Consider the following 18,041-nt stretch of genomic DNA (forward strand, 5'->3'; position numbering starts at 1 on the left):
GGTGACTTTTTGTATTCATTTCTAATTTCTTAAATGAGTGATTCATGGTAAAGTAAGGTTTTTTTATTTATTTGGGGATTGATGATGAAGTTTGAAGTTAGTCTTTTTACTTTTGAACCTGGTGAATCAGAATATGTTAAATACGTGTTTTTTGTTAGATTTTCTTTCTTTTTCAGGTCTTGTAGTTCAGCTCTTTGCCTCTTGAGTTTATGTTTTGTTCTTCTGTCCTTCCTCTGAACAGATGGACGCTGCCTACAAAGGAAAACAAACTTTGGTTTGTTTGTGGGAAGTCTTCCTTTTTGTCCTTGTTTTATAAGGAATGTAAAATGAATCGCATCAAAGGACATTTCATAACACTGCTTTCTGTCCAAACCTTGAGTATTGTTGTGATGGATCTTCTGCTGAAGTCACCAATTCTTTGAGTATTTTTTTCCTCTCTTTTTCTACATTCTTCTTCCATCTTTCCCGCTCTCTCTGAAGGTATTTCTCCCTGCTGCTGGTTCCATCGTATTCAAAACTTTTTCATGGAACTGAAATATATTCAGTATGCAGTATGATGTTTTTGATTGAATATATGGTTATTATTGAAATAACTGTATGTTTCTAACAACACAAATATTAAAATCTCGTAATATTAAAACATGTTACGAGTTGAGTGTGACAGGATTGAAGATTTGGATCTCCTCTGTACCTCTCTGTTCTTCTCCCTCCTCATCATCAGCTGATCTTCTCTCTTTCATCATCATCATCATCATCATCATCATCATCTGAACCTCTCTCCTCGTTCTTCTCTGTTGGGACTGACTTGTCATGTACGTCTGCTCTTGTTTTCCTAAAATAAGTGAACAGATGTTCAGCAGTAGTTTAAACCAGAATGAGCATTTAGGTTTTTGTGACTTTAATAGTTGAATTATTTCTACCTGAAGTCATCTCTATTGTCTTTGATATCAGATGCATCACCAACCTCATGTCTGTCTGCTTCACCTCTTGCCTGGGTTCTTCTCCACCAATTCATATGGCAAATATGATAAACATTAAATAAGATATAATATTAAATATTAACTCAAATGGCCAAGCAAGGATTATTAACTGTTTGAAATAATTCAACATCTTGCTAATGCAAATTTTTAAATGAAGAATATTTGAAAATGACTGACTTGGTATGAGCTGGCTTTGTTCTGAACGTCCACCTTCAGACGAACATGTTTTCTTTCCTCCTTCCTTCCTCTTTTCTTGTTTTTCTCTCCATCCTCACAGCTGTGTTATATAAACTGTTTGTTACTTCTCGTAACTGAAAAATCCAAATGCAGGAAGGACTCGAAACCAACGTTGAGTAGTCAGAAGATTTGCTCTAAGTACACGAGGAAACACTTCGGTGCCCCAGCCATGTTGGAGAAAATGTGGAGACATAAACGTAGATCAGTCCCACATTTTTTGGTCTTGTCCCAAAGCTAGTCCCTTTTGGAAAATATTTACCAGATTATAACCAAGGTCCTGGGCTACAATATACCAAAAACATGTTTATTTTTGTATCTGGGCAATATTTTAGAAAATGTACCAAAAATTACAGATATTTATTCAAAATTTTTCTAGCTGCAGGCAAGAAAACAATCACGAGACGATGGTACATGACAGATTCACCAACACAGCAGAAATGGGGAAAAAATGTGGAAGAAAAATATGTGATGGAATTGTTGAACCATAGGATAAGAACTCAAGAAGACTTTTGTCATAAAAAGATGGGAGAAATGGACTAACTACAAAACGATATTATAAGGACTTATACATGAACAATGTCGTTAAAAACCTATAGATCAAAGGCAACCCAAGGTATTACTTGTTTTTTGTCGTTTTGCTTTGTGAACTTATTTTTACTGTTCCCTCTGCTTTTTGTTGTATGTTTTAACTGTGTTACAAAAGCAATAAAAAGAAAGTTTAAAAAAGAAAAGAAATAGGAAGTTCAGTCAGAAAACTGTGGAAAACATCAATCAAAGCAAAACTCTGAGTCTTTCAAACTGCATGAGTCAATATTTGATCATCAACAGAACAGAGATGATAGAAAAGTGATTCAACTGAGAGACTTTTGTTCACTAACTGAGATCAGACGGGATTTCTGCTCCAAAAACTGACTTCAGAGGACTTGAATCCAAACCAGTGAGTCACGTGACCACAGCGTTTGTCCGTGTCTCCACTATGAACATTCTGGTCACATGACCATGTTGGAGGTTTCTGAATGAAACTCTGTGTTTGTTTGTCAATGAGAGTTTCTGGAGAACAGAAATCAAGTGTGAAACATCTGGAACCAGAATCTAGTGATCCAGAGTTCTGGTTCTGTCCCTGTTCCAGAGACAGAACCAGGATCCAATGCCTGACCCACACATAGATCTTTGTCATCCAGAAATATTCTGTCTGATCAATGATTCCCTCAATCCTTGATTGGTCCATCCCAAACTCACATCTGTCCATCAAATGGAGATCAAAGAAGAAAGTGATGATCTAGAAAAGAATCTGTTTGTCTGCAGGTCTGTTTTTCTCCAGATCCTGGAGCTGCTGAACATGTGAATCCAACCCATGTTTCAGATCAACACTCCAAGTTAGAATGAGAAGAGGAAGTGCAGTTATCCATCAGTCCACCGGAGGAGCTGCAGCACAATAACTGTCCACTTGATGCTGAGAGAGACAGTGGAGCTGATCTCAGATCAGTTCCTGCTGCAGCTCTGACACTCATCTCCACTTCCTCTGATTCCTCCATCACTCTGCTCTCCACCTCCCAGGAACACCGTCCAGTCACAACATCTCTGCAGACCAGCTGCTGCTGCTGCTCCTCTCTGCTCCTCCAGGAGGAACATCAGTCATTCCACTTCCACCTGCAGAGAGAAAGTAAAGAGACAGAGATGAAGGAGTTTCTCCTGATCCTGGTCTGTCAGTCAGTGATGCAGCACAGCAGCAGAAAGAGCAGCAGGAGCTTCAGTCCTGTTCAGAGCAGCAGCTTCCTGTCATCTTCACCTGTTGGAGCTTCTGCTGCTCTGATTGGCTGACTGTTGTCCTGAAGCCTGTCATCATTCTCCTCAGAGCTTCACTGAGAAGCTGCAGCTTCACAGGAAACTCTGCATCTTTGCTCTCAGACTAACTTTAGGACCAAACATCTGGAAGCAGCTGGACTGACTCCAACCCTCTACTGACCTCAGAGTCTGCAGTTTGGAGTTTGGACTCTCCACCAGATCCTGGAGCTGCTGAACATCTGAAGACTGAAGGTAGTTGATCCTCAGGTCCAGTTCTGTCAGGTGGGACGGGTTGGACTTCAGAGCTGAGACCAGAGCAGCACAGCTGGTCTTTGACAACCTGCAGCTCCTCAACCTGAATCCAGAAGAAAGAGTTGAGTTTAAAGACAAAGTTCATGTTTTTCATCCTTCACTTCTTCTAAAAAGTTCAGAGCTGAAGAAGATCAGAAAGTTTAGAAAAAGTCCAAAGATGTGAAGCAACAGCAGCAGGTCAGAAAAGTCCAGCAGAAGCAGAGAAGAAGGGACTCCGGTTACGTCATGGCTGAGGTGAGCACGTAAACGACTAGCTCCGACAGACTCTTGGCAAAAGCCGATTTCAGAAAAGTCTACTGACAAATAAACGCAAGATTTACAAGACTGAGACACTGCAGGGAAGATGTCGACCCAAAGAATAAACAAAAAAGAGGCTAAAGGAAACAGAAATGACGACGGAAAAGTAGGCTCCAAACAGCTAACGCTAGCTGAAGCTACACCAGGGAAAAGCATGGCAGATGCTAATGCTGAGTCCGAGATGCTAGCGGAATTAAAGAAGTTCCGAAAAGAAAATATGGACTCTTTTTGCGACCTGAAAAGCTCCCTAAACAGGTTGGAAAATACGATGGAGGAGCTGAAACAACGCACTGAAGGTCTAGACAAACGATTAACCGAAGTGGAGAATCGAGTGAGTGCTAAGGAGGATAGCCACATCCAGCACGAGAAAGTACTGAGCTACTTGCTACACAGAGAAGCTAGCCTCGCTAGGAAGTGCGACGACATGGAAAATAGACTCCGGCGGAATAACATTCGACTTTATGGAATTCCAGAGGGGTCTGAGAAGGATGACATGGTGAAATTCGTGTGTCATTTCTTTAAAACTGCTCTGGAAATCAGAGAAGAGATCGACATCAATGTGGAAAGGGCCCACAGAGCCCTTGGACCGAAACCCAGAAGCACAACAGCGCCACCACGCTCCATCATAGTTCGCTTTCTGGACTTTCAAGTGAAACAAGCTGTGCTGCAGCAGGCATGGAAGCAACGTCAAGTCAAGTTCCAAGGGCACAAGGTATATTTTGACCAGGATTACTCATCTGATCTACAGAAGAAAAGAAAAAAGGTGCGAGAGGTTATTAAAAAATTCAAGGAGAAAAACATCAGAGCTCAGTCACCATATCCGGCCCAACTGAGAATCTTCATGCAATCAGGCGCAAGATTGTTCCCCTTCTTACTGGAAGCAAAATCTACATTGAAAGAGCTGGGAGTAAACATGGAGATGGAGGACAGAGATGTCTTGGAAATGGAATTAGCCAGAGATGGATGGAAAACCCACTACAACGACAGAAGACAGAACCGACTGCAGCTGAGCACAGCAGACATTAGAGCCCTCATCAGTGGAGGCCACAAAGACCCAGAGAGTGTTGGACATGAGTAAAGTAGGCAAGGTGGTGAGGTAAGATGTAAACACCTGCAGGGACATTTCAAAAAAAAAAAAAAGTTTGTCAGTGACTTTATAGTTTCAATTTTAGCTATTTTTTCTTATTATTCGGCTATAAGTATAAGTAAATTAAGAGAAGAAAGTTAAAATATCAGATGGGTCTGTCTGGATGAGTCTGTGTTTCTCATTCTAATGGGGACTCAGCCTTTAAGGCGACAAAAGCACAACCACAGGAAACCCTGGAAGACCGTCGCCACCGCACTATGTGCAATTTACCCAGGAAGCACAAGCTTCCTGCCCATGAAAGAACGGGAGTGGGAGGTTCCGGGCTGGATTAGCTATTTGCTGCTGTTCCTGGGGCTGACCACTGGATTATTGGAGGTCCATAACTGTGAACTATTGAGTTTTGAAAAATGTTCAGTTCAGTTGTTGTCGTTTTTTTGTTTGTTGGCATTCAGCAGAAACCTTTGCAGTTGTACACTTATTTTTTTTATCAGAAAGTATGAACAAAATTGTTGTGGTTAGTTATAACGTGAACGGAGTCAATAATCCCATAAAAAGAAAAAAAATTATATCCCAGTTGAAAAGATTAAACTGTTCAATTGCCTTGCTTCAAGAGACTCATCTGGATGAGAAGGAACATCAGAAACTTAAAAGAGATTGGGTGGGCCAGGTTGTCAGTTCAACTTGTGGGGAAGGCAAAAAGAAAAGAGGGGTAGCCATTTTGTGTCATCGAGCTTTAGGTCTCACAATTGAGAAAACCTTTACTGATAAAAAAGGTCGCTATGTAATGATGGTGGGAAATATCGGGAATGTTAAAGTATCAATTTTGAATCTTTATGCACCAAATGAAGATGACCCATCTTTCTTTAAAGAAATAACTGTCATCTTAACTTCACACGCTGAAGGGTTCCTGTTGGTGGGGGGAGACTTTAATTGTATCTTAAACCAACATTTAGATAAGAAACCATTTGTGCCAGGACCGACACCACGCAAAACAAAGTTGCTGCATAATACAATGCAGGAACTGGGACTTATGGACATATGGCGACATAAACATCCAAAAGAGAAGGAATATACTTTTTTCTCCAAAGTACATAACAGCTACTCCAGAATAGATTTTTTTGTGTGTCAAAAAGAGATGCCTATAAAGTCACAAACTGCTATATTGACTCGATAACAATATCTGACCATGCACCAGTAGTCCTCTCATTAAATCTGCAAAATAACAATGAAATCCGACAATGGAGATTAAATGTTTCTCTTCTAAACAATCCGAAGGTGGTCAACGATATTAAACAAGAATGGAAAAACTATTTGGAAAATAATGATAATGGAGAAACCTCGCTCACTATATTATGGGAAGCCGCAAAGGCAGTGCTGAGGGGCAAAATTATAGCGATCTCATCTAAAATAAAAAAAGATAGGGAAAAAAAACAAAAGAAACTAGAGAAAGACATAATGGATTTGCAAAGAGAACATCAACAGACAAATGATAAAAACACTCTAAAATCTTTAAACCACTGTAGACAGACATATATCGATTTATTAACCAATAAAGCAGAGGGAGCCTTACGATTTGCTAATCAGAGATATTATGAATCAGGAAACAGGGCTAGCAGATTATTGGCATTCCAATTACGCAAAGCTCAAGCCAAGCGAAGCGTAGCAAAAATACTTAATCCGTCCTCAAAGAAAGTAGTATCCCACCCAAAAGATGTAGCGGAAGCCTTTTCTGCTTATTATGAAAAATTGTATGACTCACCGGACATTGCAAATAGAGAAGAAAAGATCAAAGCCTTTTTAGAAAAAATTAAGACGCCCAAATTAACTAAAACACAAGATGAAACTTTAGTAGAGCCCATTACAAAGATAGAAATAGAAAATACAATTAAAAACCTGAAAAACAATAAATCTCCAGGGATAGACGGGTACCCAGGTGAATTTTATAAGTGTTTTAAAGATGAAATCTTGCCTCTTTTACAAAAAGTTTTTAATCATACTTTAATAGAAAATGACCCACCTAAATCCTGGTCTCAAGCAATAATATCAGTAATACACAAAGAAGGTAAAGATCCTGCAAGCTGTGCCTCATACAGACCCATAAGTTTACTTTGCTGTGATATGAAAATTTTGACAGCAATATTGGCTAAGAGAATCCAGAAATATATAAGGAATTTAAATAAACCAGATCAGACTGGATTCATACCCGGTAGATTAGGAATAAATAATATAAGAACAACGCTGAATATCATGCAGGCAGCTAAAAAGACATCAGAACCGTCAATGCTCGTAAGCTTGGATGCTGAGAAAGCATTTGATAGGGTTAATTGGCTATATCTTGAACGGGTGCTGGATACTATGGGATTCCACTCGGATTTCATCAAATGGATAAAAGTGTTCTATACAAAACCCATCTCAAAAGTACGGGTGAATGGATGCACTTCTGCAGGTTTTAGAGTCAGAAGAGGAACCAGACAAGGGTGCCCCCTCTCACCGTTATTGTTTGCAATTAGTATAGAACCCCTGGCTGAACTCATCCGAAAAGACCAAAGAATACAGGGCGTGTCAGTCGGAAGAACAGATTAAAAAATCTCACTTTATGCAGATGATATTATATTATACCTTAAGAACCCACTTGCTTCTGTTCCCCCTCTTTTGGAATGCCTACAGAATTTTGGATTAATATCGGGATACAAAATTAATGAATCCAAATCGCATGCTATGATGATAATAGGGGAGAGGCCAGCAGACTTGGATAAAATAGTTTCATTTAACTGGACCACCCAAGGGTTTAGATATTTAGGAGTAATGATTACATCACAACATTCTAAAATGTACACAGAAAATTACGGTAAATTGATTTTAAATTTAAAATCTGATTTAACACGTTGGGAAATTTTACCTTTGTCCCTAGTAGGTCGAATAGAAACGGTCAAAATGAATGTTCTCCCTCGCCTGCTATATCTTTTTCAAGCTCTTCCCATATGGATCCCATCCTCCACTTTTAAAATATTAAATAAGATGATCTCTACATTCGTGTGGCAAAATAAAAAGCCTAGAATTCGGAAAAAATTATTATGTAGTTCTAAGACATATGGCGGTTTAGGATTACCAAATCTCAAGCTTTATTATTGGGCGGCTCAACTAAGAGGGTTGGCTGAATGGGTGAGCCAAGATGAGGACACAAATTGGATAAAACTGGAAAACTATGCTTTTCCCTCAGTTTCACTTGAAACAGCACCATTCCTGGGACAGAAAAACTGGAGAGACCTCAAAATAAAAAACAATTTGATACTGTGTACACAGAGAGTATGGTCAACTGTGAGGAAAAACATTGGCGCCCCCCTGACAACTTCAAGAGCACTCAAAATTTCCAAAATAGCAGACTTTTTGCCAAACAAGATAGATCCTGGTTTCTCAGACTGGGGCAAAAAAGGTTTATTAACAATACATCAATTATTTGACGGAGACATCTTAAAATCTTTCAAACAATTACAAGATAAATACGGTATAGATTCCAAGGATTTTTACAGATACTTGCAAATAAGGGACTACTTAAGGTCGTGTGGGGAATGGGAGGCTTTGAGACAACCACCAACTCAAATAGAACAGTTAATGATCAAAAGCATTGTTGACAAATCAAGGAAGAAGATAGTATCAAATTTGTACAAATGTCTGCAGGCACACCTGTCAGATAATTCATTAGATCTGAAAGGAAAATGGGAATTGGAGGCAAACATTGTCATTGAGGATGAAAAGTGGGAAACAATCTGCGAGGGGGTTCATAAAATTTCAAACAGTCCTACATGGAATGAGTTCAACTGGAAGATTATGATGAGATTTTTCAAGACTTCTTCTTTCTCTTTCGGCTTTTCCCATCAGGGGTCGCCACAGCGAATCATCCTTTTCCACCTCACTCTATCATGAACATCTTCTACCCTAACATTAGCCAACTTCATGTCCTCTGTCAAGACATCCATGTATCTCCTCTTTGGCCGTCCTCTTGCCCTCCTGCCAGGCAGCTCCATCTCCAACATCCTTCTACCAATATATCCACTATCCCTCCTCTGAACATGTCCAAACCATCTCAGTCTGGCTTCTCTGACTTTGTCGCTAACACAGGCAACATGAGCCGTCCCTCTGATGTACTCGTTCCTTATCCTGTCTAACCTGGTCACTCCTAAGGAGAACCTCAACATCTCAACATCTTCATCTCCGCCACAGGGGTTGCAAGCCAGTTGCCTCTGTGCCGGTCCCAAGCCCGGATAAATAGAGAGGGTTGCGTCAGGAAGGGCATCCGGCGTAAAAATTGCCAAAATAACCATGCGAATCATGAGATTTTTCAAGACTCCTTACACAATATCTAAATATGACAAAAATAAATCTGATCTATGTTGGAGGAAATGCAATAAAATTGGAGATCACACACATATTTTTTGGGACTGCCCTGTTCTGATACCATATTGGCAAGGAATTCAAAACATTATTAAAGTTATAACACAGGTCAACTTGCCATTAAATCCACTTTACTATATAATAGGCATCCTTCCAGAAGAAGGTATAGAAAAGAAAAAAGTTAAACTTATACAAATCCTTCTACTGGTGGCAAAAAAGATGATTACCAGATCTTGGCTTAAAACCTCACCCCCGACTCTTGAACAGTGGCTGGAGGCTTTGAGGAAAGTTTATTTGATGGAAAAAATAACAGCTAAACTTCATTTGAGGTCAGAGATGTTTTATGACTTATGGACTCCTGTGACTGAACACTTTGGTTGGCCAGATGGATAAATTTTAGCATAGGGTGTTTTTGCAACGGGTCAGTATTGTTTACCTTTACGGGCAGCTTTTCCACTCATAATCAGTGTACAATGTAATATTTCTTTGTCAATTATTGTTTCATTATTTATTTACTTTTATGGTAATATTTTCTAAGTCCTGGGAAACTGTTTTTGAAAGACTCCTGTTGATACCTTCATTTTTGCTGAGATGCCACTTGTTCTTCGTTCATTTCGTTATGCTGTAAAAGTCAATAATTGATCTGCATACTTGAATAAAGTGTGTTCAAAAAAAAGAAGCAGAGAAGAAGAACGATAACAAGCAGCTGCAAGAAGAAAAAGAAGTTCCTCTGCAGATCTTTGAAGAGAACAAGCAGCTGCAGGAAGATGCTGCTGCAGATCAGAATTTGTCATCATATTGAAGAATATATAACACATAGAACTTAAAGAATATATAACCCATAGAACTGGTTCAGAATCATTTTCAGCACATCATGCATGCCATACATATAAAAGGCTCCACTGCAGTTTGGAGGAGCAGACACATAGGAGTGTATGTTGAGGAGGTGGGTGCCAGCCACTCAGGGTGTAGGGGGAGGCTGTTTGCAGGATATGTTCTGAATTCTATCTTTGCAGAGATGCACGTGACAAATAAAGTCTTTGGGAGCCATGGAGACCACTGACCAGGCGGATTGTGCACCATCTTCTCTGCATGTTCATATTCATTAATACATTGTATAAATCACAGAGCAGGGATAGAGACAGTGCTTTTTCTTGTGTTCCTGCTGTGAGCCCTGTTTTAATAAATGGCATTCAGGGAAATTGATTGAGCCCGGTTGTCTGTATTAGAAATATTGTTAGGGTAATAAATCTTTGGCTTGAATTGGAAACCCCCGTCTGTGTGCTTTCATACCAACAGAATCTCCATGCTTCAATTTTGATCTGAACACAACTGAAACTTGGAGTCTGACCTCAGAATCTGCAGTCTGCAGTCTGGACTCTCCAGAAAACCACACAGATGAAGAACTCCTGAATCCTGCAGATTGTTGTCGCTCAGGTCTAGTTTTGTCAGATTAGACGGGTTTTCCTTCAGAGCTGAGACCAGAACTTCACAGCTGATCTCTGACAAACTGCAGTACTCCAACCTGCAATCAGACAGAAAAGTGTGTTCTGGAGCAGTGATGCAGCTGGAGGTCCAGGAACTTGGTCCATTCAGGTGGAACCCACCCTGATGACAGACTGACAGATGACATATTCACTGTTTGCTTATTTCTTATTGATTTGGACCCAAAAACATGATCATGAATGAAAATGCAATAGATTAAAAATGGCTTGAAATGAAGTTAAAACAGACGAGGAATTGAAATGTCATTGATTATCATGAATTATTCATGACTACGTATTTAAAAGCCAATAGATTTTGCTTTGATTTAAAGCTTCGATTTCAAAAATGTCAGATTAAATTGTATTTCTTTATCTTGAATCCTAAATTGTAAAATGCATTTTCAAATGATCACATTGAAGAAAAACAGCTGAAAAAGTCTTTAGTTTTCCTCTAAAAGCATTTCCTGAAACCTCTAAACTATAGCGGGGCCTTGAAAAACATGAAGATCCACGGGGCCCAAAATGTCTGAATGTGGCCCGGAAGAAGAGCTACTGATTGTTCTGCTGGTAGTCTAAGTGTTTCCTACGGTTCTGTTGTTAGTCTAAGGCAGGGGTCGGCAACCTTTTTTACTCAAAGAGCCATTTGGGACCGCCCCTAATGAAAAGAAAGCACCCGGAGCCACAACCCGTTTTGACATCATTATATATATTATGCATGTATATATTATTCAAAGGTGCTCATTACGTCGATCGCGATCGACCGGTCGATCTTCAATGACATGAGTGTAGATCGCGGGCCAGAAAAGATTAAAAAAAAATACTTCTTTAAAATCCACCAGCCAATCAAAATCCTCACTGAGAAGTACGGGACTTGATTGACATGTAGATTGGGCAATCGGACATCGTCTGAAGCATACATCACTGCAAATGCACATTGTGTTCTTTAAAGGATGATACCGCGGCCGCGTGTGGGAGGAGCTACCAGCTGAAGTTATGGTCTGATCGCTGCATCTTGGTAATCATGTTTCAATGTTTGAGTTCATAAAATCATCCCAGGGAAAGTCTCTGCTTCAACTCCCGCAGGGAAAGCTGCGTCTGAATCTGACGCCTGTGTTTGCATCTCTGTGACAGAGTTTGTGGTTTGTGGTTTGGGTGGCGGTCGAGGGCGGGTGCCTCGGCGGCCCAGACCCCGGTCATGGAACTTGGCTTTTGGGACATGGAACGTCACCTCTCTGGGAGGGAAGGAGCCTGAGCTGGTGCGAGAGGCTGAGAGATACCGTCTAAAAATAGTCGGCCTCACCTCCACACATAGCCTGGGCTCTGAAACTCAGTCCTTAGAGAGGGGTTGGACTCTCTACCACTCTGGAGTTGCCCAAGGTGAGAGGCGGCGGGCTGGTGTGGGCTTACTCGTGGGTCCCCAGCTCTGCCGCCAAGTGTTGGAGTTCACCCCGGTGGACGAGAGGGTCATGTCCCTCCGCCTTCGGGTGGGGGACAGGTCTCTAACTGTGGTTTCGGCTTATGGGCCGAACAGCAGTTTGGAGTACCAGGCCTTCTTGGTGTCTCTTGAAGGGGTACTGGAAAGTGTCCCAACGGGGGACTCCATTGTCCTCCTGGGGGACTCCATTGTCCTCCTGGGGGACTTCAATGCCCACGTGGGCAATGACAGTGGCACCTGGAGGGGCGTGATTGGTAGGAATGCTTGGAAGACCCAAACGTACTGTGAGGGTCTTCTGGGAATGTCTGGCTTTGGTTGGGGACATTGAGTCCGAGTGGACCATGTTTTCCACTTCCATTGTCTCCACTGCTGCTCGGAGCTGTGGTCGCAAGGTCTCTGGTGCCTGTCGCGGCGGTAACCCCCGAACCCGTAGGTGGACACCAGAAGTAAGGGATGCCGTCAAGCTGAAGAAAGAGTCCTACCAGGCCTGGTTGGCTTGCGGGACTCCAGAGGCAGCTGACAGGCATCGGCAGTCTAAGCGAGCTGTGGCCCGGACTGTTGCGGAGGCAAAAACCCGGGCCTGGGAGGAGTTCGGTGAGGACATGGAGAAGGACTATCGGTTGGCCTCGAAGAAATTCTGGCAAACCATCCGGTGCCTCAGGAGGGGAAAGCAGTTCTCCACAGGCACCGTCTTCAGTGCACGTGGGGGACTGTTGACTTCGATTGGAGACATTGTCGGGAGGTGGAAGGAATACTTTGAGGATCTCCTCAATCCCACTGACTCACCTTCTTTTGAAGAAGCGGAGAGCGAGAACTTTGGGGTGGGGCTGTCTATTACCCAGGCTGAAGTCACTGAGGTAGTCAACGAGCTCCTCAGTGGCAAGGCCCCGGGAGTGGATGAAGTCCGCTCTGAGTACCTCAAGTCTTTGGATGCTGTAATAGTGTCTTGGCTGACACTTCTCTGCAGCGTCGCGTGGCAGTCGGGAACTGTACCACTGGACTGGAGGACAGGGGTGGTGGTTCCCCTCTTTAAGAAGGGGGACCGGAGGGTGTGTTCCAACTACAGGGGAATTACACTCCTCAGCCTCCCTGGGAAATTCTATGCCAGGGTACTGGAGAGGAGAGTCCGTCCGATAGTCGAACCTCGGATTCAGGAACAACGGTGTGGTTTCCGTCCTGGTCGTGGAACAGTGGACCAGCTCTACACCCTATCGAGGGTACTGGAGGGATTGTGGGAGTTCCCTTACCCAGTCCAAACAGCGGGGAAAATAAGTATTGAACACTTAAACATTTCTCTCAAAAAACACATTTCTAATTGAGCTATTGACACGAAATTTTCACCAGATGTCGGCATCAACCAAAGTAATGCACACATAGAAAGAAATCCAAACATTTATGTCCATAAATGAAGTTATGTGTAATAAAGTGAAATGGCACAGGGAATAAGTATTGAACACATTAAGAAAAGGAGGGGTAAAAAGGTCTGGCAAGCCAAGAAAGCAGCTGGAGTTTGTCAGTATTCAGAAGGTTAACCTGCCCCCTATTAGTGCAAAGTAATATCAGCTGGTATAGTCCCGACTGATGCCTTTTAAAAAGGTTTCTCACCAGCAAGGTGTTAGACAAGAAGCATTGCATGATAGGTAAAAGCAAAGAGCTGTCCAAAGACCTACGCAACCTTATTGTTGCAAAACACACTGAAGGCATTGGTTACAGGCGCATTTCTAAACTTCTGATGGTTCCAGTGAGTACCATTGGGGCCATCATCCAGAAGTGGAAAGAACACGGCATTACCATAAACCTGCCACGGCCAGGTGCTCCTCGCAAGATTTCAGACAGAGGAGTCAGAACAATCTCAGAAGGGTTCTCCAACAGCCCAGGACCACTCGTGGAGAGCTTCAGAAAGACCTGGAATCAGTAGGTACCGTTGTTTCAAAGAAAACAATAAGTAATGCACTCAACCGCCATGGCCTCCATGCACGCACACCACGCAAGACTCCATTTTTAAAGAAGAAGCATGTTGAAGCTCGTTTGGAGTTTGCCACACAACATTTGGATAAACCCATGAAGATACTCTGGTGAGATGAGACCAAAATTGAACTCTTCGGATGTCATAAGACACAACATGTTTGGAGGAAAAATGGCACCGCACATCACCCCCAAAACACCATACCAACAGTCAAGTTTGGAGGTGGGAGCATCATGGCGTGGGGCTGTTTTTCAGCATGTAGTACTGGTAGACTTCATATCATTGAAGGAATAATGACTGGAGAAATGTATGGAGACATTCTTGATCAGAATCTGCTGTCATCTGCCAGGCTGCTGAAGATGAAAAGAGGGTGGATCTTTCAGCAAGACAACCATCCCAAGCACACAGCCAAAGTAACACTCAACTGGTTGAAAAAAAGAAAATAAAGCTGCTAGAATGGCCCAGTCAATCACCAGACTTGAATCCAATTGAAAATCTTTGGAAAGAACTGAAGATCCGGGTTCACAGAAGAGACCCCAGGAACCTTAAAGGTTTGAAGGGAGTTTGTGTGGATGAATGGGCCAAAATCACACCTGAGCAATGTATTCCACTGGTTTCTCCATACAGGGGGCGTCTTGAGGCTGGAATCACCAACAAAGGTTTTTGCACCAAGTATTGAATAAATTTCAGTAAGCATGTTCAATGCTTATTCCCTGTGCCATTTCACTTTATTACACATAACTTCATTTATGGACATAAATATTTGGATTTCTTTCTATGTGTGCATCACTTGGGTTGATGCCGACATCTGGGGAAAATTTGATGTCAAAAGCTCAATTAGAAATATGTTTTTTGAGAGAAATGTTTAAGTGTTCAATACTTATTTTCCCCGCTGTATGTGTTTTGTGGATTTTGAGAAGGCGTTCGACCGTGTCCCCCGTGGTGTCCTGTGGGGGGTGCTCTGGGAGTATGGGGTCCGGGGAGCCTTACTGAGGGCTGTCCGGGCTCTGTATGACCGGAGTAGGAGCTTGGTTCGCATAGCCGGCAGTAAGTCAGACCTTTTCCCGGTCCACGTTGGACTCCAGCAGGGCTCCCTTTATCACCGTTTCTGTTCATAGTTTTTATGGACAGAATTTCTAGGCGCAGCCAGGGGCCGGAGGTGATCTGGTTTGGGGACCACAGGATTTCCTCTCTGCTTTTTGCAGATGATGTTGTCCTGTTGGCTTCATCGAACCAGGACCTCCAGCATGCATTGGGGCGGTTTGCAGCCAAGTGTGAAGCGGCTGGGATGAGGGTCAGCACCGCTAAATCTGAGGCCATGGTTCTTGACCGGAGAAAGGTAGTTTGCCATCTCTCGGTGGGTGGAGTCTCCCTGCCCCAGGTGGAGGAGTTTAAATATCTGGGGGTCTTGTTCACGAGTGAGGGAAGACCGGAGCGTGAGATCGACAGGTGGATCGGAGCGGCGTCTGTAGTTATGCGGTTGCTGTACCAGTCTGTTGTGGTGAAGAGAGAGCTGAGCCAAAAAGCAAAGCTCTCAATTTACTGTTCGATCTTCGTTCCAATACTCACCTATGATCATGAGCTATGGGTCATGACCGAAAGAACGAGGTCCCGAATACAAGCGGCTGAAATGAGCTTCCTCCGTAGGGTGGCTGGGCGCTCCCTTAGAGATAAGGTAAGAAGCTCAGTCACCCGCAGAGAGCTCGGAGTAGAACCGCTTCTCCTCCACATCGAAAGGAGCCAGTTGAGGTGGCTCGGGCATCTAGTCCGGATGCCTCCTGGACGCCTCCCTGGAGAGGTGTTCCGGGCATGTCCCACTGGGCGGAGGCCTAGGGAAAGACCCAGGACACGCTGGAGAGATTACATCTCTCGGCTGGCCTGGGAACGCCTTGGGGTCCCCCCAGAAGAGCTGGAGGAAGTGGCTGGGGTGAGGGAAGTCTGGGCATCTCTGCTCAGTCTGCTCCCCCCGCGACATGGTTCCGGATAAGCAGAGGAAGATGGATGGATGGATGACAGAGTTTGAAGCCAAAGCCCCTCCTCTGCCTCTCCACCTGCTTTTCAGGTGGAGAGGGTGTGAACAGTCACCTGTTCACACCCTCTGCAGCTGAGAGTTGTTTCCCCCGCGCTCCTCAGTGTGTCCTACACAGGTATCGCAAAATACAGTCATCATAGGTTGACACGATAGTCGAGGCGCTCCAGCGCAGCACAAGGATGACGCAGGTTATAGCGGGGATAGAGCGGGTTAAGAAAATGAATGGAAGAAGGCGGCCTGCTGGAGAAATATTCAATAGTGTACACATTTTATTATTACTCTGAACTAACTTTTATTTAGAAAAATCTTTTATTTTGCTAAATCAGTCCAGTACGAAAAAAAACATCAACAAAAGTTGTGTTGGTTTTTTTTTGGCTGGGTCTGGCGGTTTTCAGATGACTTTTGGGCTGGAAAACTGTGACTCTATCTGGCAACACTGGCGCGAACTCTCTGTCATCAGCGAGTTGCTCTCTTCCCCACAGCACGTCAAGTTCCCGGCAGAAGATCGGAGTGTTTATTGAAGCCGCCCCGCGTGCCTCTCCCTGCTATCAGCTCTGCAGTTCTCACCCGATAAAAACAAGCTCATTACGAAGCTGTTTTTTACGTGGCACGCGCTTCGTGCAGAGCCAGCAGCGCCTTTGAAATGCCATAAAAAATGAACAAACTAAAATAAAATTTAATTATTATAAAATACTTATTATTTTCCAAAGTCACAGGGAGCCACAACAGAAGGATGAAAGAGCCACATGTGGCTCCGGAGCCATGGATTGCCGACCCCTGGTAAGGGTTTCAGCTGGTTCTGCTGTTAGACTAAGGGTTTCAGCTGGGTCCGATCTGGAGCATCTGAAGAACCCGTGAGTTTGGAAATAATCAAGTCCAAGTCTAGTCCAACAACCAGTGGCGGTTTTAGATATGGGCGATGTGGGCGGTCGCCCAGGGCGGCACTTCATAGGGGGCGGCATTTGCCGTGCCCGATGCGTGCGTTACTCATATGCGTTACTCATATTGTGCTACGATATTCAAAGAGGAAGCTGGCAGCTTTTAATTTGAAATTGCTTCAGCTGCCGACACTTAACACTTTTATTTTGACACATCAGACTGTTAAGAATGTCTTCATCCTCTTTGCTCTTCACAGTTATGGTCCAAAAAAAAAAATAAAAAAAAATAAAAAAATAAAAGATGAAATAACTCAGAGTGAAAAAACGTAAAACAGGCACATGAAAAGGAATTGGGCAGAACAAACATCCGTGCTCAACTGAATTTCGACAAAAGCAGGCAATGGGGATTATTTCCCACAATACTTTGCTCTGACACGGCAGACCCGATGCGCATGTGACCACCGCCCTCTGCTGCAAGACGCTTGCGGCCACACCTCTTAGCGGTAGTCTTTGGAACATAAGTCAAAAAACTCGAGAGGGGGGCGCAACTCGCCGGTGGCTGGCTGAATCACACTAACAGGTGATTGGGAGACTTTTTCTATCTGACAATCAACTCTGAGCCGCAGCTGCGCCTCCCGTCATAGAGACGGAGCCGCGTGTGTCAGAGGGAAGGGGGGGGGGGGGGATGAGCGCAGACCATTTTTTTATGGATTGAGGTTTTTTGGAGGATTTCTGCTGTTGGTGTTACACAAATTTAGGGAAATGCCAAATATTTTTGGAGTAATCCCACTGATGAGTTCTAAGATTTAGTCTTTAATGTTTTATAAGACCTAAACATATTAATCACAATAAGTTTTATTTTTTAGATCTAATCCCTCTGATATGTTTCACAAAGACACACACAGGACGTCACACATTAAGAAATTATTGTTAAAAATGAAGCAGGAGTCCGGCTCTAAAAAAAAATGCTCTAAAAAATGATGAAAGAGCAAAAAAAATGGAATTATTTGATTTGTAATTTCTTATTAATATTCCCAGGCTTTCTTTGTTTTGTTCTGCAGCATGTTCATATTTGTATAATTTTGACAGAATATATTTCTATGGGGAGCAACATATTATTTAAGGTTTAACTTGTGTTCCTGTTTTTATTCATATT

General features: G+C 42.9%; 1 protein-coding gene across 11 annotated transcripts in view; it reads right to left on the reverse strand.

Moving 5' to 3' along the window:
- Nucleotides 1-1,507: 1,507 nt before the first annotated feature.
- LOC105357577 (NLR family CARD domain-containing protein 3) overlaps nt 1,508-18,041 on the reverse strand; it is a 29,096-nt gene continuing 12,562 nt past the window's right edge. For 9 of the 11 annotated variants that reach the window (XR_013652885.1, XM_078939878.1, XM_078939883.1 and 6 more), the window contains 3 exons: nt 10,442-10,615; nt 3,184-3,357; nt 1,508-2,867 (listed from right to left, as the gene is read on the reverse strand). Coding sequence is in view for 8 of the 11 variants with exons in the window: in XM_078939878.1 (XP_078796004.1) it covers nt 2,849-2,867; nt 3,184-3,357; nt 10,442-10,615 (367 nt within the window). In the remaining 3 variants the exon portion in view is untranslated. Of the gene's footprint in view, nt 2,868-3,183; nt 3,358-10,441; nt 10,616-18,041 lie in introns of those variants that run through there. The other 2 variants (XR_013652886.1, XR_013652883.1) reach the window with 2 other exon arrangements.

This window comes from Oryzias latipes, chromosome 2 (genome assembly GCF_053564925.1).
Source record: "Oryzias latipes strain Hd-rR chromosome 2, Olatipes_Hd-rR_3.1".
In the NCBI taxonomy this organism is placed as follows: Eukaryota; Metazoa; Chordata; class Actinopteri; order Beloniformes; family Adrianichthyidae; genus Oryzias; species Oryzias latipes.